Genomic DNA, 23,933 nt, shown 5'->3' on the forward strand with positions numbered 1-23,933 from the left:
AAGTCACTTTCACATTTTTGGTATCCTTATAGCAGCACTCCATTCTACCATTACCAATGTACTGTAATAGTCTGTTCTCACACTGCTAATAAAGACATACCCAAGACCAGGTAATTTATAAAAGAAAGAGGTTTAGTTGACTCACAGTTTTACATGGCTGAGAAGGCCTCAGGAAACTTACAATCATGGTGGAAGGGGAAGCAAACACATCCTTCTTCACATGGCGGCAGGATGGAGAAGTGCTGAGCAAAAGGGGGAAAAGCCTTTTATTAAACCGTCAAATCTTGTGAGAACTTTCTATTAGGAGAACAGCAACATGTGGGTAACCATCCCCGTGATTCTGTTACCTCCCACTGGGTCCCTCTCGTGACATGTAGGGATTATGGGTACTACAGTTCAGATGAGATTTGGGTGGAGACACAGCCAAACCATATCAGTGCCCATACCTCCCATGGTCCTCTTCCTTCTTCTAACCTTTCTTGATGTCTCCTTGTGCTTCTCTCTCTTGTGAATATCAATGGCATTTATGTCCAGAATTACCCCTTTGCATGCCAATTCCCATGGAAACTCCAGAAAGGGAGGGAGATACCTAAAATAGTTCAGGCTGTGCTCCTCTCAGAAGTCTTCTGATAGGGGAAAAAGAGAGGCTATGTCCACATCTGCCTGGGAAGACAGCAATCAATCAGAGGAATGCTGAAATGAATTAGTGAATAGATTCAAAATTGGTTAATATTCTACAAGGCAATAAACCTTAACTTGTGGGGATAACCTTTTCTATCAGACAGAAATCATTGGTATTGTTGTTGGATAAGAATAATATACATTGTTTTCTTATCTAAGTAATTTACCTTGTATACCACAATATGATAGGGCTAAGAGATGGCCAGGCAGCTCATGCAGGGAGAAGTCTTGGGTTGCATTTTTTGTTGTGAACATTCAGGAATCCTGAAACTAGCAGCTACTTTTCTTTCATTATAGACATTGCATGGCTCAGGGCTGCCGCACCTCAGAGGTGACCTTGATGCTTTAAGGCCAGGCTTGGAACCAGTGTCATCATTCCCACTCACAGTCCTCACACTTACACTCTGAAGTTGTAGTCAAGTCGGAGAGTGGAGCCCCAGAGGTTACCCATGGGCTTATAATGGCATCCCACTTGTAGAATTTTAAAGTTGGGCGAGGCCTTTGAAGTTAGATGGACTCAAGGCTCTGAGGAGACCTGGGGCTTCCAGGAGGTGCTTCAAGGGTTCCACATGTAATCAAGGGTTTTTGGGAGAACAATGAAAGTTTAAATTGCCTGAGGAACTGTTGTAACCCATTTACATGTTTTATATTGGAATTCTATGCATAATTTTGAAAAATGAGCTCAGTTGCTTAAAAAAGCAAAGCAAAACTTCATCTATTCCCCTACCTTTCATTTTGCCCCAATGCATATTTACTGAGCATCTCCACTGGGTAAGAAATGTAGCTGAGTTGGGCAAGGCAGAGCAGGTCTCAAGGGACTTAAAATCTATAGGGTGGCAGTGTTGTTAAGGTAGACACATAAATAATTATGATGTGGTAGGAATATTAGAATTGAAGAAATGGAGGCTGAGAGGAGTTAAATGATTTACGCATGGCCACATTATCAGTGGGTGACTCAATTAGGATGACAGTCTACTCATTGTGTGTACCCATTCTGTTAGACCTCCCTGCCCCCCAGTAAGGTCCTGACATGGATACTGTTAAAGTATATATGATTTTTACGGAGTTAAAAGTATGAATTCTACACAAATATAAAGGGAACATGTGTAAAAGATTTTATTCAACTTAATAATGAGAGAACCAGTAAGACATTAGGAGTAGTTCAAAAGGAATTTCAAAGAAGGGAGATTTATAGTTGATCAGTCGAAGGAATGCTAAAATGAATTAGTGAATAGATTCAAAATTGGTTAATATTCTACAAGGCAATAAACCTTAACCTGTGGGGAATAACCTTTTCTATCAGACAGAAATCATTGGTATTGTTGTTGGATAAGAGTAATATACATTGTTCTCTTATCTAAATAATTTACCTTGTACTCCACAATATGATCATGATTAGATTAAAATGTTATGTTAGCCAGCTCTAGCAGCTATAACAAAATGCCATAAACTGGGTGGCTTAAACAGCAAACACTTATTTGTTTATTTATTTTGAGACGGAGTCTCGCTCTTGTCACCCAGGTGGAGTGCAGTGGTGTGATCTCGGCTCACTGCAATCTCTGCTTCCTAGGTTCAAGTGATTCTCCTGCCCCTCCCAAGTAGCCTCCCAAGTAGCTGGGATTACAGGCGCCCACCCCAATGCCTGGCTAATTTTTTGTATTTTTAATAGAGACAGGGTTTCACCGTGTCGGTCAGGCTGGTCTTGAACTCCTGACCTCAGGTGATCTACCTGCCTCGGCCTCCCAAAGTGCTGGGATTACAGGCATGAGCCACCTCACCTGGGCTATTTTTTTTTTTTTTTTTTTAGACGGAGTCTCGCTCTCGCCCAGGCTGGAGTGCAGTGGTGCTATCTCGGCTCACTGTGAGCTCTGCCTCCTGGGTTCACACCATTCTCCTGCCTCAGCCTCCCGAGTAGCTGGGACTACAGGCGCCCACCACCATGCCCAGCTAATTTTTTGTATTTTAATAGAGACAGGGTTTCACCATGTTAGCCAGGATGGTCTTGATCTCCTGACCTCGTGATCCGCCTGCCTCGGCCTCCCGAAGTGCTGGGATTACAGGCGTGAGCCACTGTGCCCGGCCTATTTTTTTTTCTTTTTAAATTAAAGAATAATATACAATGTTCTCATCACGAATCATTTCCTTTTTTTTTTTTTTTTTTTTTTTTAGAATCTCGCACTATTGCCTGGGGTTGGAGTGCAGTGGTGATCATTTCCATTTTTATGGTTTTCGATAGGTCAACATCTACTCTTACAGTATTGTAAAATATCCTGATTAATAGAAGCCAAACAATAGGTAAATACTCTTAGAAAATCAGATAATCCCTAAGCATGGTGGGTCAGCTAGTCAACACTCTGCATTACATTGAAAGGACATTTGTATTTCTTTGCCTGTTCCCAAATTTTATATTTTCTCTCTCTCTCTTCCTTCCTTCCTTCCTTCCTTTCTTTTCTTTTCTTTTCTTTCTTTCTTTCTCTTTCTTTCTTTCTTTCTTTCTTTCTTTCTTTCTTTCTTTCTTTCTTTCTTTCTTTCTTTCTCTTTCTTTCCTTCCTTCCTTCCTTCCTTCTCTTTCTTTCTTTCTTTCTTTCTTTCTTTCTTTCTTTCTTTCTTTCTTTCTTTCTTTCTTTCTTTCTTTCTCTTTCTTTCTTTCTTTCTTTCTTTCTTTCTTTCTTTCTTTCTTTCTTTCTCTCTCTCTCTCTTTCTCTCTTTCTTTCTTTCTTTCCTCTCTTTCTCTCTTTCTTTCCTCTCTTTCTCTCTTTCTTTCTTTCTTTTTTCTGAGATAGAGTCTCACTCTGTCACCCAGGCTGGAGTGCAGTGGCATGATCTCACCTAACTTCAGCCTCTGCCTCCCTGGTTCAAGTGATTATCTTGCCTCAGCTTTCTGAGTAGCTAGGACTACAGGCACACACCACCATGCCCGGCTAATTTTTGTACTTTTTAGCAGAGACGACGTTTCACCATGTTGGCCAGCTGGTCTCAAACTCCTGAACTCAAGTGATCCGCCTGCCTCGTCCTCCCAAAGTGCTGGAATTACCGGCATGAGCCATCACACCCGGCCATAATTTTTCTTTACAATATTGTGTGTGTGTTTGTGTGTATACACTCATTTTCTGAGTGTGTTTTTGTCCAGGCATTGGGAAGGAGGGAATTCAGTCACACTGTAATAAAATGAATGGAGACCACTAAATGAGAAGTTTTGGGGACACTGGGAAAACATCTCAATGGTCAGGCTGATTTCTCCAAAATACGTTTGCTGGTCTTACCAGCTAGGTGCAAAGAGGTCCCTTTGGAAAACTGCATGAAGGAGCTGTCAGGGTAACTGGGTCATGGGGAGGAACAGATCCCTCACATTCTGCTGCTTATATTGGAAAAAACCTCCCTAAGGCACTGCAGGAGGCAGGGTTCACCTGGGGGAGCAGGAATGCTGAGCTAGGCAATTAGAGAGGACGGTGGCTTCTGTCTAAGCAGATGCCTGGGTTTGGCTTCCTGGCTGAGCTTCTCAAGGTGGTTTTGGTTTTCCTGGTTGTTCCTGCTCGTCCTCCTAGCCTTTGCTGTGTCCTTTGACAGTATGAGGACTGTTCACATTTGAAGCACCTTATAGTGTACCAAGTGCTTCCCTTACCTCACTGAATTTTTGTACAAATCCTGTGAGACAGATATTGTCATCCCATAGAGGCTAGTTGAGTTGCCCAAGGTCATAAAGTAGTTAGTAGAAGAATATTCAAAATTCAAGCACAAACCTTCCAACTCTAAAATTCCATGTTCTTTCAGTGTATATCGGTCAGCCTTTTCTAACATTTCTGCACTTCCTCCTAGAGCATTTTATGGTTGGATTCCAAGACATATGCATTGAGAAGCTTGAGAAGATTTCACATTTGCTTTTCTTTTGCCAGTCAGTGGGAGACTGCCACCGAAGTCACCCTGCCCTCCACGGCCCCACTGTATTTAGGCTGTGTGTTAATGTCAGTACATCTGGGCCTTGGATCCCCTGTGTAGTGGCTGTGAATATCACTAGAATGACTGAAGAGGGAATACATTGCCATTCTTCTGGGCCTCAGAGATATTTTCATTTGCACAATGTAGGTGTCAAACAAGTTGTTAATTAAAGCCTTTCCATCAGTTACCATCTGAGACTTGGGTCCATGGCTGAGCCTTGCCCTATCACTTGTTACCACTATGGCCTCATCAGTTGAGAGCGGTGATGAGTTTCTCCTGATTTTCCTCCTCCTCCTTCTTCCTTACCAATAATCTGTATTTGGTAGATGTCTGTGGTATGGTTAGGGTGTGTTTGTGTGCACCTGAGAGCTGTAAACTTGGACATTGGGAAAGTTGGGAAGGATGGGGCAGGTAAGTACCTTCACTGAGCCAAATCTGGTGCTAATGCCTTTGTCTGTCTGTTGCAGGGCCCAACATCTGTACCACGCGAGGTGTGAGCTCCTGCCAGCAGTGCCTGGCTGTGAGCCCCATGTGTGCCTGGTGCTCTGATGAGGTAAGGAGCAGATACCAGACCTTGTTTCTTCTCCAGACTAAGCTGCTTTTGTGCACAAACAGACCCATGAAGTTATCACCTCCCTCTTGAATACATGTACCCCTTGTCCCTTCTAAGCAAAACTTTGATGAATTTTTCCCACTGATGGATGGTGAGGAGCTGTCATGGGGATGTTGCTAGGAATACTATCCCGAGTCTACCACATAGCCCCTTGCCCCTGCCAGTTTGGCTGGACCTCCTGTCCTCTCTGTAACCATTGCTGCCCTTTCTCACACTTTGCTTGCTTTTTTTCCTAAGAAAAATAGTTTATTTTTAATTTTTTGGTAGAGACAGGGCCTCACTATGTTGCCCAGGCTGGTCTCGAACTCCTAGACTCAAGAGATCCTCCCACCTTGGCCTCCCAGTGTGCTGGGATTTCATGTGTGAGCCACCATGCCCAGCCCATTGCTTGCATTTCTTGGGGTGGAATATCCCAGGGAAGCAGGTGTCAGGTCTCAAAAGGAGAGGCAGCAAGGGGTATAGGTACAGATGGGGTTGGGAGGGGTGCTGGCTTACTTCTTTTTCCTAGAGGTTAAAAAAGGCAAATAGAAGAGGAATCTTGTGCTTGTGTGTGTGGATGTTTAGTCAGAAGATCTTTTCTCTTCCCTTTTTGACGATTGGGCCTCATGGCTTTACATTTTTCTTTCTCTTCTTCTTTCCTTCCCTCCTTCTCACAGGTGTTGAGGAAAGGAGCCGGGCCCACTTGGTGAGGACGGAAGGGGGACAGGAAAGGGTTAGTTGTGTCTAGGCAGAGGGTTTGTTGTGTCTGGGGCCCTAGGGAATGAGTGTGTCTGAGGGAATGGCTGTGTTTGTGGCTGGGATGGAAATTTGGAGCTGGCAAGAGCTGATGGGGTGGGGGTGGGAGATGAATGTGGTTGGAGAGATTCGGTGATTATAGGGTCTGAGGCTGAGTCACTGGCCCGGCCAGCAGGTGGTTACCTGAGTTCCTGGCCTGGCTGCGGCTCAGCTACCTGAGGCGTCCTCTCTGTCCCACAGCAAGTCCCAGCCCTGTCCAGTTTTATGACCACTCCAATCCAGCCCCTCAGTCTCTCTGCTTCTTTTCCAGATCCACTGAGTTTCCTAAAAAGGCAACCTCCCTGGCCGGCTGGGGGGAGGGGCGGGAGCTGGGAGGCTGTGTTTATCACCGGCCAGGAGGGCTGCCAGAGCAGCAGAGGCCAGCTCCGCACGTTGCTTTGGCCTCTTTGCCGTTCAGCACGGGAACTGCTTCCAGAGGCAGCTGCCCAACATCTGGGCCACACTGACTTCATTTAGCAAATGAAACCTTCCCTGGGGCTAGGATGAGTCCCTCTCCTCCACCCCCGCAGGTTCTCCTCCCCTCTGGGCTGAGCCAGCTGCTCAGTGTGATGTAGCCTGCTCCCTCCTCATTTGCTATGCCCTCCTTCTTCCCATCGTGATATTACTAAAGCTTCTTTTACCAGGAAGTTGCAATTCTGCAACTGAATGCTGGAAGAAGGGAGAGTTGAATGGGGAGGGGGCCTTGGGTAGCCCAAAGCCTTCAGGAACAGAGGAACGTCAGGCCAGAAGCCCTAGTGTCACTCAAAGGGTGCTTCCACCTTTTCCTCCTTCCCTCCTTTCCAACCCAAAGCAAGAGAAAATGCAGGCATCTCTGGCTCAGAGAAGCTGGGAAAAAAGAAAACTTACTTGGAGGGTCTGTCCTGCTCCCTATCCCCCGTTTTTCATCCCTCTTGATCTGCATAGGGACTAGCCATGCAGCTGAGGTGGGCTGAGGCCTGAACAGACAAAGCCCTTAGGTCACATAACCAGATTTCAAAGATGCAAATGTAGAATATTTATGGGTGACTGTTGTGCTCCTTGTCCCCTGGCAGGCCTGGGGAGGGCAGAGGGAAAGGTGCAGGGTAGATCAGAGCATGATGTAGGACCAGCCTAGGAATGAGGGGTGCAGTCAGCCAGGAAATGGGCGCAGCTAGGACCAAAGAAAACAAATGGAGGGAGGTAGAAAGTCCAGTAAGATATTCCCTGGGAGAATGGCATATAAACATGAAAGGAGGCGGGGCCGAGGTTAGTGAAGGACTACAACTATCCCTGAGCAAGAGGGAGGAGGGAGAGAAGGAAGGGTGGGACAGAATGTGGCGACCAGGGAGGGATGGGAGGTGGGAATCCTGGACTGTAACCTGAACATAAAAGCTATTTTGTTCCTGAGAGGAGCAGGGCTTCCCCTGGATAGGCTAAGTTTAACTGCTGAAAATGCTTTGGACATTGATTTCAAAAAACCAAAGGTGAACTGTCTGGTTCATTTTGTAGGTAATTTGTCAAATAATCAAACCCTGGAGAGCCCTCTGTTCTTCTTCCTCCCCTGAGTTGGCTGTTCCAGGCAAGCTGGCAGTGCCTGGAAAAACAACTGGTTGGGCTCGGCTTTCCCCTTGGTCCTAGAGGACTGGAGCTCTTGGGTGTGTATAGTGAGAGCTTGGCTGGGTAAGAGGAAAACATAGCCAACATGGATGAGCATGGAGTTTTGGGCCCATGTGCATAGGGTGTGTTCTTGGAGGGTTGGATACTGACATGGGTTGGGGTGGTGTGCTCTCTCTGGAGCCGGCTTCAACTCGTGGTCTTAGTCTCAGCAGTGCCATGCTGGAGTCTAGAACCTCCCAAACTCATTTGGTATTGAGAATTGCCTGGGGTGCTTGTTAAAAATAAAGGTTCCCAGGATGGACCCTGGGTTTATTACATCAGAATGGGTTGTTATGATAGCAAGTTTGACAAACATTGCTAATTGAAGGGCCACCGGGGTTGGGGTCAAGGTGGATGGAGGTGGAGTTAAGGTTGCCAGATAAATACAGAACATCCAGCCTGGTGCCTGTAGTCCCAGCCACTCAGGAGGCTGGGGTGGGAGGATTCTCTGAGCCTACGATTTTGAGGCTGTAGTGCACCATGATCATGTCTGTTTATAGACACTGCACTCTAGGCTGGGTAACATAGGGAGATCCTGTCTCTAAAAAATGAATCTAAAATACAGAACATCCATATAAATTTGAATTAAACAAAAAATAACTTTTAGTATAAGTATGTCCCAAATATTTGCTACATTTGGCAACCCTACAGTGGAGGGATATACTAGGAATTCTTATATAAGCCTGAGTACACCCTGGAAGATGGGCCAGCTTCCCACTTAGCCTGATAACCAAGGGTGACAGAGGAAGAAGGGGTTTGAGTCTAGCAAAGTAGAGGAAGACTCTAATAGGATTTCCTTCTCATTTTCTTCTCTGCAACTGCAGGACAAGATATAGGCCATGATTTACATTTCTTTGTAATCACAAACATGATTTTATTCTGACTTGTCTTCTTTCTATTTATTTTTAATCTGGAGGATAAATGTTCATCTTGAGAGTTTTGCTCCAACTTATCATTATAAAAGGAAGTATAATACTAAGAATGCTCGTCTCCTTGTAAACAATGAAATGTGAATACCAACAACTATAAACAAAAATGCTTCATGTTCCTCCCCTCCTCCTTTCTGCCCTCTTTATTCTTTTCTCTTTACATGTTCAAGTGATTTCTTGTCCTCACCAGATAAGTTAATCAAGACAACAATGGATGGGAGTTGTTTTGGTGGCGCTTGGGGGTAAAAAATGTACTGGGACATATCGACTCTCCCTCTCCAAGAAAACAGTATGAAATAATAGTAGTTAACTGTAAAAAAGAGTTACCTGCTGGGTGCAGTGTCTCACTCCTGTAATCCCAGCACTTTGGGAGGCCAAGGTGGGCAGATCACTTGAGGTCAGGAGTTTGAAACCAGCCTGACCAACATGGTGAAACCCCATCTCTACTAAAAATACAAAATTAGCTGGGCGTGGTGGCGTGTGCCTGTAATCCCAGCTACTAGGGAGGCTGAAGCAGGAGAATCGCTTGAACCTGGGAGGTGGAGGGGAACCGAGATCACGCCATTGCACTACTCCAGCCTGGACAACCAGAGTGAAACTCCATCTCAAGAAAAAAAAAAAAAAAAAAAAAAGAGTCACCTTATATTTGCATTTATTTGTTTATACTATATCCTAAAGCAGGGACCCCAATTCCTGGTCCATGGCCTATTAGGAACCAGGCCGCACAGCAGGAGGTCAGCAGCAAGGGAGTGAGCATTACCGCCTGAGCTCCGCCTTCTGTCAGATCTGCGGTGGCATTAGATTCTCATAGGAGCTCAAACCCTACTGTGAACTGCGCATGGGAGGGATCTAGGTGGTTCACTCCTTATGAGAATCAAACTAATGCCTGATGATCTGGGGTGGGACAGTTTCATTCTGAAACCATCCCCACCTCCCTGTCCATGGAAAAATTGTCTTCCATGAAACCAGTCCCTGGTGTCAAAAAGTTGGGGACCTCTGTCCTAATGGATTTCAGTATAGTTAACTTATATTGAGATTTTTCTATTTTGAAAGCATTTCACATTCACAGTCTTCTTTTACTTCCTGACCAACCCTGTGAAATAGGCAGGATAATGACAACTATTCATGTTGTACTTTCCCAGTTTCCAAAATGGAATTAATGGAGAATGGTACTAAGAGCATGTGTCACCCTCCCAGGAGAGGGAGGTAATTCAGCCAGCTTGCAGGGTGCTGGCTGGAACCTCCCACCTCTGTGCTCAGGCCCTTCCCCTGGGTCTTGGCTATTTTTGCCCTTTTTGTGTAACATCCGGTTTCCCTGGGAACTGCAACTTTAATATCCACCCCTCCCCCTTCTAGCTTTCTGCCTGCATAACCTGGTGATATTCCTTCTACCTTCTCAGCCTGGGTTACCAAGAAAGGGAATGTTGCCCAAGTATGTTGAGGTCACTGCCTTGGTGCTCTTCTGGAACAGGGCTCTCGTGGAGAACTTGGCTGACGAGCAGGCCTGTTATATTCCTGACCTCTGATGTCAGCAACCACAGAGGGAGGGAGGGAGGCAGTTTTGTTTTTCAGTGTTTAAGTTTTCTAAGGAAACTCATAACAAACCATTAGGACTGTCAGCACATCTTAGCGCTTCAAACCCTCTTCTCATTAGGACGGCCACATTAGAAAATAGGAGTCAGGAAACTCCCGTCTAATGCATTCTCTTGCTCTGCTGATGGAGCCTGAAGATGCATGATGGCCTTGCTGCTCTCATCCCGTTTGCTGGGCTCCCATCCCTGCTGTCTTTTTCAGCATCTATCTTGGTCCTGGAAAGGATCCGTTCCTCACTGCATTCTGATTTCTCCACTGCCTTTTTGGGAAAGTTTTCTCCCTGAGGCTTTGTGGGCAGCTGGAATCAGAGATAAGATTGGGATGTTTTTTGAGCAAGAAAAAGACTGCTTCCGAGGAGGAAGGGGTAGGAGAGGTGGGCAGGGATAACAGGAGGAGTCTGGGCACAAAACCTGAAGTGCCCAAGCTCTCCCCATGTCATTCCGTCCTCAGCCACAGCTGGGTGCAGGGGAGATTTTTATCTTCCTCAGAGTTGTGGAAGGTCTATGATGTCCCTGTTGGAGTATTTGCCACCAGGAAGGTTAAGTCTCATTCAGTGATTTCCATTGCTGAGGCCAGTTCCCTGCCTGCATACCTGTGAAGCTGAGAGAGAAAGAAAGAAAGAAAGAAGCTGCTGGCTTCCAGAAACTCTACTTACTTCTTGCCTGGGCCAGGGTAGTCCTCATGCTGTTGGTGTTGCTCATGTCCCCATCCACGTGGGGAAGGCTTCAGCCCATGAAAGGGGGATCGGACTGGAGAGGGAGAGAGACTTTAAGCATTGGGAAGGGTTTTGGGTTACAGGGTTTTTTGTTTTTGTTTTGAGATGGGGTCTTACACTGTCACCTAGACTGGGGTGCAGTGGTGTGATCTTGGCTCACTGCAACCTCCGCCTCCCTGGCTCAAGTGATCCTCCCACTTCAGCCGCCTGAGTAGCTGAGATTCCAGGTGTGCACTACCATGCCCAGATAATCTTTGTATTTTTAGTAGAGACAGGGTTTCGCCCTGTGGCCCGGGGTGGTCCGGAACTCCTGAGCTCAAGTGATCCACCCGTGTCGGCCTCCCACAGCGCTGGGATTACAGGCATGAGTCACCGCACCTGGCTGGTTACAGGGCTTTTGAGTATGAATGCCTCCTTGTGGCCCAGTCCCTCTCCTGGCATTATGACTGCCAGGTTGTTTGAGGGGGCTGAGGAGGCAGATGTCATCCATTCTTCTCCATCCCTCGTACATGCCCATCTTGCATCCTGTTCTCTACCTGGGGCACTCTCTGTTGTGGCTCCTCCTAGGACCATTCCTTCCACACTTCTGTGCCTTGACTCTCACTCTATATGGAATGTAATGAAGCTTATTTTATGAGGATAATTACAGTCAGACAATCTAGCTGGCCTCTCAGTTCTGCCACTTCCTAGTTCTGCAACTTTGAGCAAATTCCTTAACTTCTCCAAGCCTCAGATTCCTTACCTGTAAGATTGGGTTCCTCATTTGTGAAGTCTCTAAACCGTAGGGTTCTCCCTTATAAAATAATAATAGTTCCAGCATCATGGAACTGTCAGGCAGGCAGATTGCAATAATCCATGTAAAGTGCTCACCACAGTGCGTGACATAGAGTAAGTGCTCAATAAATGTCAACACTAATTGTTCTGGGATATTGGTGTGGGTTATCCAGCAGACATTTGGAAGTGCTTATGGGGGATGTGGGTCGGGGTGGAGCTGGGGAGAGCCTGAAGGCCTAGACGTTGTGAAATAGGTCCAGAGGGGGGTTTTCCAGCTTGCTGGCTTGTCCCCTTAACCTGGCAAGGAGCCCTCATAGACATGCACCCACACGGTGTTGGCTAAATTGGCTGAATGTCAGAGCCGGAAGGGACTGAAAACACCATGTCATCTAACTACCTTGTTGAACAGGTGAGGACAGAAAATGATATATCTGAGGTCACGTGACTAGTCACTGGCAGGCCTAGGATTGATCCTGTTTCCTGATTTTCGGTGTTCTTTCCAGTGTGGCCCCCACTCAATACTCAGGTGTAAGCACACAGAGCCCCAGGGGGCTGTGGGTTTTTGGAAGGGTACTCAATTTGTTCTTTGTCCAGGGTGAAGGAGGAAGCTGAAGTGATAGGATGGGCTCTGGTTAGGAGCCTGGCATCATGGTATTTTCCCATGTTCCCAAGTTTGTGGAGTTTATTCATAATTAGCTTATCCAGGAAGTACTTGTCAAGCATCTCATAGTAATAGCTCACATTTGCTGAGCACTTCCTCTGTGCCAGGCACTGTCCTATGCATTTTATGTAGATTGTCTTATTTACCCCGTGTGACATGCCTGTGAGGGAGGTACCATAATTACTATTATTTTAAGTAACTTTTATTGTGGGAAAATAACATAGAATTTAACATCTTAACCATTTTTTTGTTTTGTTTTGTGAGATCAAGTCTTGCTCTGTCGCCCAGGCTGGAGTGGAGTGGCATGATCTCGGCTCACTGCAACCTCCACCTCCCAGGTTCAAACGATTCTCCTGCCTCAGTCTCCCAAGTAGCTGGGACTACAGGTGCACGCTACCATACCTGGCTAATTTTTGTATTTTCAGTAGAGACGGGGTTTCACTAGGTTGGCCAGGCTGGTTTCGAACTCCTGACCTGAGGTGATCCGCCCACCTTGGCCTCCCAAAGTGCTGGGATTACAGGCATAAGCAACTGGGCCTGGCCCATCTTAACCATTTTTAAGCGTACAGTTCAGTGGCATGAAATACATTCATAATGTCATAAAACCCATCACCACTATCTATCTCCTTAACTCTTTTCATCTTATAAAACTGAAACTCTATACCCATTAAACAGTAATTCTCTATTCCTCCCAGTCCCTGGAAACTGCTATTCTACTTTTGACTCTATGATTTTGATTACTCTTAAGCACTGAAGGAGGGACTGTTATTATGTTCATGTTACAGCTAAGGAAACTAGGCTTGGAGGAATTAGGTGACTTGCATTAGTAAGCAGTTGTAAGTGCAATGCTGAAATTTAGTCCTGTGCTCTTAGCCCTGACTCTCTCCTGCCTCCTTACACTGCCTTTCCCTACCACGTTTGTGGTAAGTCCTAGATTGGATGCTGGGAATTGAGAGGGGCCAAGACACACACAGTCCCTGACTTCATGGATCTCATAGCCTAGCCCATGTCGAACACAGTAGCTTCCAAACTGTTTTGATTCTGACCTACAGAAAGAAACACATTGTACTGGGTATAGTTATTTATTATACGTGTTATTCCCCACTCTCCAACAATATGAGAGTTTCACAAAACAACACTTTGACTATTTGTACACTTTGATATTTTCTATTCTATTCTATTGTATTTTATTTAACAAAATGATGGTGATACCTGCTAAATTGATTTTGGGACCCACAAGTGTGTTACATTCCACAGTTAAAAAATGCTGGTCTACCAGGCATCTTACTGGACAGGCTCTCTTTCTAGCTACAACTCCATGAATAGACCTTTCTGATATCTCAATTTCTCTTTCCTTTTTCCTTTTTTTTTTTTTTTTTTTTGGTAGAGCCAGGGTCTAGCTATCTTGTCCAGGCTGGTCTTGAACTCTTGGCCTCAAGCAGTCCTCATGCCTTGGCCTCCCAAAGTATCAGTTTCCCCTTTCTGTACAACGTCCTAAGGGATTATCCCAGGAAAGTCCAAACCAATTTGTTTATGATCCAAGTATGGGGTGAACTCTTAGCTATTGGGAAGTGGTAGGGCCTGCAGGAGGCAGAGAGTCACCATAGCTCTGATTGCTGGACTTCTCTTTGGTCTCCTGTCTTATAGGCCCTGCCTCTGGGCTCACCTCGCTGTGACCTGAAGGAGAATCTGCTGAAGGATAACTGTGCCCCGGAATCCATCGAGTTCCCAGTCAGTGAGGCCCGAGTACTAGAGGACAGGCCCCTCAGCGACAAAGGCTCTGGAGACAGCTCCCAGGTCACTCAAGTCAGTCCCCAGAGGATTGCACTCCGGCTTCGGCCAGGTAGGGATGGGACCCTTTGGAAGGAGAGACCTGAGACAGGTGGGCATAGAGCACAAGTTGGAGGTCTGAGGAGGAAGTCTTGGGGAAGTAGCTCAGAATGGAAATGGGGTGGGAAGACAAGGATGAGGGGGGAGGTGCGGGCAAGAGAATGGAAGAAAATAAGAGACGTTAGGACTTGAGTCAGAAGATCTGAGTTGAATCTTGACTGTATCATATATTAGCTATTTGACCTTGGACAAGTTACTTAACCCTTCTGACAAAGTAGGTGCTCAAAAAACATTTGTTTCTTCTTTACCCAAGTGCCTGTTTTACCTAGCTTCGAGCTTTGTGTTGAGGTGCAAACGAGATATAGAATAAGAAAGCAACTTGTAAGCCCTCCTTTCACAGGGGATTGGGACAGGGGAATGGGGGCAGGCACAATAGGTACACAAGACCTTTAGAGGGAGGAAAGGTTAGGCTAAAAGACAGAAATTTTGAAGCATTGATTTTGACTTTCCAACTAAGTCAAGAAGGATTTACCTACTATCAAGGCATGTGTTGGATGCAATGGGATTCAGAGAAGGGTAGGGTGCAATTTCTGTCTTTTACAGAGTCTGAAGTGTAGTAACTATCAAAACCTCTGTGACTCACAGTGATAGACCCTTGGAACTCACAGGATTGGAAATCCCCTGGGGATTTAGAGAAAGTGGAAAATTTTAGAATGGAAAAGAAGATGTCAAAAATAGGCGGGTCAAGAGATTAGAAGAGTAATAGAATTGCAAAGGAAGAGGAAAAGGGACCAGGGCTTTCTGGTTTGCTTTGATCATGCAATTTCTTAGTCCCAACTGTATCCAAATCTGCTTATTCAATGTTGGAGGGAGAAGAAGATAAAAACTAACATCTTCCTGCCTTCCAGATGATTCGAAGAATTTCTCCATCCAAGTGCGGCAGGTGGAGGATTACCCTGTAGACATCTACTACTTGATGGACCTGTCTTACTCCATGAAGGACGATCTGTGGAGCATCCAGAACCTGGGTACCAAGCTGGCCACCCAGATGCGAAAGCTCACCAGTAACCTGCGGATTGGCTTCGGGGCATTTGTGGACAAGCCTGTGTCACCATACATGTATATCTCCCCACCAGAGGCCCTCGAAAACCCCTGCTATGAGTAAGTCCCTCCTCCAGATGCCAGGACAGCATCTTTTGCCCCAGGAAGGTCCAAGTCCTGGTTTCTATTTCTAGCTCTAGGGTCACTTTGTTGGCTGTCTTCTGGCCAAACTATAGCTCCTCTCTACCTTGGTCTCCCTGTCTGGCAAATGGGCTAGCTTGTGGATCTGGAGGGTTGTGTCAGTAGAACCTAAGGCTGTTTGGAGAACCTAGAAAGAAAATTCATCAGCTTCTTAGTCTTGGTAACAAATAAATAGGAGGCAGGAAAGAATGGAAGGGAAATGAGGTCAAAAGTAGAAAGAAACTTATGGATAAGTAAACTGAGAAATTGTGATTACAGAAGGATTGATTCCATTGTTGGCGTTATTGTCTTCATCAAGGCTGTGCATCCTGCAGGGTACAAACAGAAGAAATGAAGTGCTAAGGAATATAAAAGAGTGGAAATGACATTTGTTGAACACTTTTATAGTCTGTAAATGGATAACTTGTGCCTCTGTTTGAAACTTTGGCTTAAAACTTAATGGCTTACTTATTCAATCGGTGGAGACTGTGCAAATCCATGTATTAGAATAACTTACAATGCTGGTTGCTGAGCCTGAAAAGGTGTGAATTTACTTTTTAGTTTTCAAAGTTATGGCCAGGTGGGGTGGCTCACTTCTGTAATCCCAGCACTTTGGGAGACCAAGGTGGGAGGATCACTTGAGCCTAGGAGTTTGAGTTCAGCCTAGGCAACATAGTGAGACCCCCATCTCTACAAAAACTACAAAAAATTAGCATGTGTGATGGCGCATGCCTGCAGTCCTCGGGACTATAGGGAGGCTGAGGTGTGAGGACTGACTGAGCTTGGGAGGTTGAGGCTGCAGTGAGCCATGATTTTGCCACTGCACACCAACCTGGGCAATGGAGCACAACTGTCTCTAAAAAAAAAAAAAAAAAAATGTTTTGAAGTTATATGATGTGTCATTCAACCTTCTGTCTGGGTTGTAAGGTTCCCAGGCAAGACATCAGCTATTAATTAAACACACTATTTTGGCTGGGGGCGGAAATGCACCTATCTTGCATGATCTATCAATTTATTGATGGTTCAGGGACCTTAACTTACTGATGGACTTGTGCTTTATTGTTACTTTAGAAAAGTGTTAAGTATAAGGTGATAGTATCAGCAACTCAAGCCTCGCTCTGGTCTAAGTGCTTTGTGTATATGAACTTACTTAAGTCTCACAACTCTTATGGGATATGTGCTATCATGGCCCCACTTTCACAGGCTGACTTGAGAGGCTTGCCGAAGGTGCCATGACTAGTAAAGAGGGCAGCTGGGATCTAAGCTCAGGGAGTCTTGTTTCCAGCTCAATCTCTTATCCTCTAGGCTAGCCTAGAGCCTCAGGTAATTTGAGGATTTTGGAGTCTGAACTGTCTGGGTAACTGTGGTTGTATGGAACTGGCCTGGGCATACCACTATCTATATTTGTCCCCTCTCTTTCCTCCCAATTCTCATGCTGCCTTTTCCATCAAGGTATCTGCTTAAATTATCTCCCATCCTTTCCCAGTATGAAGACCACCTGCTTGCCCATGTTTGGCTACAAACACGTGCTGTCGCTAACTGACCAGGTGACCCGCTTCAATGAGGAAGTGAAGAAGCAGAGTGTGTCACGGAACCGAGATGCCCCAGAGGGTGGCTTTGATGCCATCATGCAGGCTACAGTCTGTGATGTGAGTTTGGAGGACTTAGAGTGCCAGGTGTGGTTGGCATAGATCAAAATGGGGAAGGAGGTGACTGAACTCTGGGGATTTCTGGTGTAAAATGAGATGAGAACTAAGCAGAGCTTCCTGCAGTTGTGAGTAGTAAGTTGCTCCTGATATTTAGCCTTGGCTTAGATCCACTCCCTGGCCTGAGCTGACATTTCTTTGAACCTCAGTGGTCTCAGATGTTCCCAGGGGAGAGCATCTTCCCACCTTCAGAGTTACTTCAGAGTTAAAGCTGGGTTAACTTAACCTCAGCAAAGTAGGCAGATGTTCAGATGAGATTTCTTCTAGCCCAGATCAGCTCTGTGGATGCCCATCAGTTTCTAGATGGGCAATGTGACTGTCATTAGAAGAGTTAAGAGGATCTCATTCAGCTGCTTGAACTAATCAGTTATGAGACTGTTTTCTGAAGAGAATGAAACCCCTGAACTAGAAAGTTTCAGCTTCAGTTCCAAGGACTGGGACTGAGACCCTTCTTCAAAACAAGCTGTCCAGCCCTTTAGCCAGGGAGCGCCTTGGGTCTCTGTTCTCTACCTGTGACATGGCTGAATTTGTTTTGTCTCCTCTGCCTTTGTTTTTTTGTTTTCTTTTAACAGGAAAAGATTGGCTGGAGGAATGATGCATCGCACTTGCTGGTGTTTACCACTGATGCCAAGACTCATATAGCACTGGACGGAAGGCTGGCAGGCATTGTCCAGCCCAATGATGGGCAGTGTCATGTTGGTAGTGACAATCATTACTCTGCCTCCACTACCATGGTGAGATCTCTGGCACCACCTATGGTTTCTATTCATGATGGTGAGGGTTGCCCTAGCCCAGGCAGAGTCTGTGTGAATATGAAAATGGCAGCCCCTCCTTCTGGGCAGGGTGCAGGGCTTGGTTTCAGCTTGCCCCTATCCCTTACCAACTGGACACCGTCATCCAGCGTACAACCTACATAACCATTAGAGATATCCCTGATTGTGGTGTTATCACTGCCTTTACTGTCAGCAGCATAGCAACAGCATCATGGGATCCAGAATGGACCCAAAGGATTTTTACAACCCAACTGGAAAGCAGATCTTCCTTTCCACTTTGATTAGCCCTTTCTTGCAATACCATACTAACTTGTGGTTATTGGAAGAAGATAGAGGAAAAAAAGAGAAAGATTGGCCAGGCATGTGATGGCTCATGCCTGTAATCTTGGCACTTTGGGAGGCTGAGGTGGAAGGATCACTTGAGTCAAGGAGTTTGAAACCAGCTTGGGAAATATAGTGAGACCCTGTCTCTACAAAAAATGCAAAAATTCACTGAGTGTGGTGGCTTGTGCCTGTGGTCCCAGCTACTTGTGGGGCTGAGGCAGAAAGATCTCTTGAGCCCAGTAGTCTGAGGCTGCAGTGAGCTGTGATCTTGCCACCACACTCTCGCCTGAGTTACAGAGCAAGAACCACCACTGCTTTTTTTTTGTTTTATTTTGATACAGAGTCTTGCTGTGTTGCCCAGCTGGGGCGCAGTAGTGCAATCTTGGCTCACTGTAGCCTTCACCACCTCAGTCTCCTGAGTAGCTGGGACCACAGGCATGCACTACCATGCCTGGCTAATTTTTGAAAACAGGGTCTTGCTATGTTGCCCAGGCTGGTCTCGAACTCCTTGGCTTAAGCAGTCTGCCCCCCTAAGCCTCCCAAAGTGCTAGGATTACAGGCATGAGCCATTGCTCCTAGTGGGGACCCCTTCTCTTAGAGAGAGAGAGAGAGAGAAAGAGAGAAAGAGGGGAAAGATCATCAAAGACATGGTGAACAGGTCCTATGAGGAAAGATTAAAAGGCCAGAGTCATTCAGCTTGAAAGAAAGAAGGCTAAAGGATGATTTAGCTTATACATGAGAACACGTCTTATAAGTTGTTTTATATCACCATAGAAGGTTAAACAAGAGGAAAATATTTAAATTGAATCAGGAGAAATTACTATAAACCATAAGAGAAATGTGCTGTAATGCTCTAGGTACCTGGGGCAGGTGTGAACTCTTCATCTCCTAAGGACAATATAGCAACTTCCTTATCTAGGTGGCTTAAAGGTATACCTGTGTAAAGGCAGGAGACTGAGCTGAGGATCTAATGAGCTCCCTGCAAGGTCTAGGATCCCATGGACATGTTCACAATTCACCACCCCACTCGCACAGTGTCCTGGAGTTCCTTGGTGTCAGCCATATCCAAGTCAAGCACTACCAGGCAATGAGTCAGCAACCTTTGACACCTAATCTATGCAAGGCACTGGGCCAGGGGCTGAGGGAGGTAACAAGACTATGTATGGTTCTATCCTTACAGAGTTTTTGGTCTAGTTGAGGAGAAAGGATATATATATATTTACAATAACACAAGATGCATGATTAGTGCTAAATGGGTGTGGCAAAGCCAAAGTGGGCTATACGTATCCAAGGGAAGAAAGCTCATCATGAGCTGGGATGGCCAAGGAAGTCTCCTGAAGGAGGTGGGGCCTAAGCTGGGCCCTAAGAAAGGAGGAGGATTACCAACAAGAAGGCAACTCCAGGTGGGAGACAGTGGACCAGATCACTGCTGAGTGAAAGAGGGAGAGAGGTGAGTAATATTTGGAAAGAAAGACTGAGACCACATGGTGGAGGATCATGAGGGCCAGGCCAAGGCATCGGTCAGTAGTTCCAAAACAGAGGCCTAACCCAGTGCCTTGTGCAGGGAAGCAGCTCCATTGTATTAGTGCATTAAATTCAAGCAGGAAGAAAGAGGTGCTTAGTTTTGACACCACTGGCCTGCACCTCTTCGTCTATCCCTGGAGTTCACAAGTAGACTTCTGTGCTACTTACCCTTCTTGTCTCACTGTACCCCCCGCCCCCCACTTTTTTTTTAGTTTTAGAGACAGAGTCTTGCTCTGCTGCCTGGGCTGGAGTGCAGTGGTGCAATCATAGCTCACTGTAACCTCCAACTCCTGGGCTGAAGCGATCCTCCTGCCTCAACTTACCCAGTAGCTAGGACTGTAGGCACCACCACATCTGGCAAATTAAAATTTTTTTTTTTTTTGTAGAGTTGGGGTCTTGCTATGTTGCCCAGGCTCTTGTCTCACTTTCAGCATGAAGTGAAAAGGTTTAAGCACCACAACTCTCTGAGCCACAGCCCAAGCAAGATAAGTTCTAAGGTTTAGACCCTAGGGATGTACATGGCACTTCATTAACTTCTACATCCTTCATTTTTCTAGGATTATCCCTCTTTGGGGCTGATGACTGAGAAGCTCTCCCAGAAAAACATCAATTTGATCTTTGCAGTGACTGAAAATGTAGTCAATCTCTATCAGGTGACTGTGCCTTCGGGCTTCCTGGAGTGGACCCTGTGATGGTGGGCGCCCCAGGTAGCCAGCCTGTGCTAGCGTTGGCCATAGTCCCCAACCAGGAAAGACTCTCCCCTAATCCACTCCCCAGGAGCTAAAGATTGCACTCTGGGCCTTTTTCCTGCAACCTTGAACTTACGAGGTGTGTGTTGGTGTTTGTGGTGATGGAGGAGAGGTGGCAAAGGGTGTGAGAGGCTTCCTCTACTTTTGCTCAGGGCTGAAAAACTGCTAGATATATTCCTGGCAGTGACCACTGAAATATCCCATACCTTCGTCCAATCTTCATCTCAGGACTCTCAGTGGGATTTGCGGAGGGCTTTTGGAGACCACCACCTTCCTTCGGTAAGCTCTGGACATCTTTGTCGTCCTTTCTAGAACTATAGTGAGCTCATCCCAGGGACCACAGTCGGGGTTCTGTCCATGGATTCCAGCAATGTCCTCCAGCTCATTGTTGATGCTTATGGGGTAAGTGTCTTGTGCTGGGAATAGTCCTGCGGAGAGTCCACCTCATTTGGCTTACACAGCAGGGCTCAGGTTTGTGAGTCCCAGGTGCCAGTCTACCACACGATCTTACTGCCTTCTCCGTGTGCTCCCAGAGGCCAGGCAGTGGTCTGCTCTAGAAGGGATGCAGCCTTCTGAGAAGGAAGTAGCCCAGAAAGAAAGAAAGAAAGGGGATGGGGATGGGGATGGTGATTAGTTGGAGAAGGAGCAGAGCCCTGGAATTGGGGCAGAGTGAGGGAAAACTGGGCTCCAATAACAGGGAAAAGAGAGAGCTGAGACATGGGGAAGGTGAGGTTGATGAAACATTAGGTAGAAAATGCTGCTTTCCAAGGTGACCAGTACTCCCCTTTCGCAACATCTGTGAGGCCTGCGGGAGGGTGTAGCTGGTACATTTTACCCAGACTCACCTAGACGCAAGTGGAGATGGAAAGAGGGAGCAGGTTCCTGTGCAGGAAACAGAGGAGGAAACAGAGTCCTAGGGGTGCTCCAGCAGCTTCCAGGTCAAACCTTGGCCTCTGGCACTGCTGGCGTAAGTCCAGAGCTACTTGGCAGATTTGGCTTGGGATGGAACTGGCTCTTGCCATTTCCCATTTCCTTTCAGTTCATTTTCTTGTCTTCTTGTGCCCCTTTGTGCTCAGAAAATCCGCTCTAAAGTCGAGCTGGAAGTGCGTGACCTCCCTGAAGAATTGTCTCTATCCTTCAACGCCACCTGCCTCAACAATGAGGTCATCCCTGGCCTCAAGTCTTGTATGGGACTCAAGATTGGAGACACGGTGAGATGGGCTGGGCAGGGCCTTTGTACTGGAGCATCTGTGAGCACCCAACCCCCTTTCTTCCTTTTGTAATGACTAAAAATGGCCCCCTTCCGCCAGAAAAAAATATGGGCAGGAAAAATACCTTTCCTGAAAGTCATTTCAAGTTAGATGTAATGGATCCACCAATCTTTTCCTCTGGGGCTTCTGTTGCGTAAGCTATTTCTGTTACGTGAACTTAACTCTCAGGAATTTAAAAAACTTACAATTTGGTTACCTTTGTTTGTGTATGCACAGTTGATTGCAAAGGAAAATATTTCTTTACCTTCAGTCCCTCACCAGTCTCCAGCTTTCCCAAGGTAATTAATACCTTTCTTTTGTAAAATAACACAGGAAAGTAAAATCTAAAATGTAAAATGACAACATCATCTATAAATATTTATTGAGCACTGACAATGTGTCAGGCATTGTTCTAGTTGCCAAGAATTTAGCAGCAAATGGAACAGGCAAGAGTACCTACCCTCATGGAATTTTTGAAGCCAGATGTTCATTTCACCATCCAGTCCCTCCACGACTTTCCTTATCGGTCGTTTCTCCTCTGCTTCTGCCTAAGGGGAGAGGAGTTGGTGGGAGGGGAGGAAGGAGGGGAAGAAAATAGATCTTTGGATGCACTGATCCTTTCTCTTAATCTATCTATCTTTCAGGCACCTGTGCAAACATCCCATGTTAGAAATATTGTCCTGAAACATGCTTTATTGCATAAACTATAAAATGTGTGGAAATTGAAGTAGATCCTGAGCTTATGGTTGACCACTATGTGGGATTGTGTGGTGCAAAACAGTGCTTTGTGCATCTTGCTGATAATTATAATCAGTCCAGCTTGCTTAGCTGGCCAGAGCAGGGTGTTTATATGATCATAGGTTCTGTTCAGTTTCAGCTGGTCTATTTCACACGTGAAGTAAAAAAACAGCCTTTTATTATTTATTGACTGTAGACCATGTCTCTGCTTCCAGCTACATATGTCACAATGATACTATTCCCGTGCTTGTGTTTTTGCTTTGCAGACCTTCACAGAGGTGGAGGTCTGTGGAACCCGTGGAAGGTTTGCTTTGCAGACCTTCCACAAAGCCTGAGGAACTCCATATTGCAAAAGCATAAGACACCCAATTTGGGTATTCCTTGGCAGGGCAGGGAACAACTTTTTTTTCCCTCCAGAGCTGGAGTGTTAACTGGGCCCAACTGTGTCTAAATACAATCTTGCTTTCCATCCAGGTGAGCTTCAGCATTGAGGCCAAGGTGCGAGGCTGCCCCCAGGAGAAGGAGAAGTCCTTTACCATCAAGCCCGTGGGCTTCAAGGACAGCCTGATCGTCCAGGTCACCTTTGATTGCGACTGTGCCTGCCAGGCCCAAGCTGAACCTAATAGCCGTCACTGCAACAATGGCAATGGGACCTTTGAGTGTGGGGTGTGCCGTTGTGGGCCTGGCTGGCTGGGATCCCAGTGTGAGTGCTCAGAGGAGGACTATCGCCCTTCCCAGCAGGACGAGTGCAGCCCCCGGGAGGGTCAGCCCGTCTGCAGCCAGCGGGGCGAGTGTCTCTGTGGTCAATGTGTCTGCCACAGCAGTGACTTTGGCAAGATCACGGGCAAGTACTGCGAGTGTGATGACTTCTCCTGCGTCCGCTACAAGGGGGAGATGTGCTCAGGTGAGGAGAACTGCACGGCCCCCTGTCCTGGAACCCACACCCCCTCATACATCTGCAACCCCTGGAAACACAGGCAAAGGCCTGAGATGGGTCTTTGCAGGCAGAGGTGTAACTCAGTGGTTCCCAATCTTTTTGAGTATAAGGACCAATCCACTTTTCAGGTTAAAAAAAAAAAGTTACTGATAGATAGCAATTAAATTTTTACTATTTATAGACTTAGAAAACACATGTCAGAATATGTAGTAAGGTTAGTAATAATTTTACATGAGTTTATCTTTGTATCACAAGATACCTGGAAAATAGGAGTATATATGCAAGGCATTGGAGCGTGCTTGGACAATGTCTGGAAAATGGTGTAATACTCTTGTTAATGTTAGCACTATTTTGTTATCACTATTACTACTGTTGATACTACTGTTATTTTTTGGATTCTAGATCTTTGCTATCCAATATGGTAGCCTTTAGCCACATGTGGTTATTTAAATTAGCCAAAATCAAAAAATTAAAAATTCAGTTTTTCAGCTGATCAGTGGCCACATGTAGCTAGTGGCTGCTATATTGGACAGCATAGATCTAGAACATTTCAACGTGACAGAAAGTTCT

The 23,933-nt window shown here is 45.9% G+C and overlaps 1 protein-coding gene across 2 annotated transcripts in view; it reads left to right on the plus strand.

The window, feature by feature from the left end:
• ITGB3 (integrin subunit beta 3) overlaps nt 1-23,933 on the plus strand; it is a 56,650-nt gene that overhangs the window by 15,802 nt on the left and 16,915 nt on the right. For both annotated transcript variants that reach the window (XM_025362905.1, XM_025362904.1), the window contains exons 2-10: nt 5,085-5,170; nt 13,959-14,154; nt 15,050-15,302; nt 16,849-17,011; nt 17,641-17,802; nt 20,247-20,342; nt 20,751-20,840; nt 21,515-21,649; nt 22,901-23,330. In XM_025362905.1, coding sequence (XP_025218690.1) covers nt 5,085-5,170; nt 13,959-14,154; nt 15,050-15,302; nt 16,849-17,011; nt 17,641-17,802; nt 20,247-20,342; nt 20,751-20,840; nt 21,515-21,649; nt 22,901-23,330 — 1,611 coding nt within the window. The remainder of the gene's footprint in view (nt 1-5,084; nt 5,171-13,958; nt 14,155-15,049; nt 15,303-16,848; nt 17,012-17,640; nt 17,803-20,246; nt 20,343-20,750; nt 20,841-21,514; nt 21,650-22,900; nt 23,331-23,933) is intronic.

Source organism: Theropithecus gelada, chromosome 16 (genome assembly GCF_003255815.1).
Source record: "Theropithecus gelada isolate Dixy chromosome 16, Tgel_1.0, whole genome shotgun sequence".
Classification (NCBI taxonomy): Eukaryota; Metazoa; Chordata; class Mammalia; order Primates; family Cercopithecidae; genus Theropithecus; species Theropithecus gelada.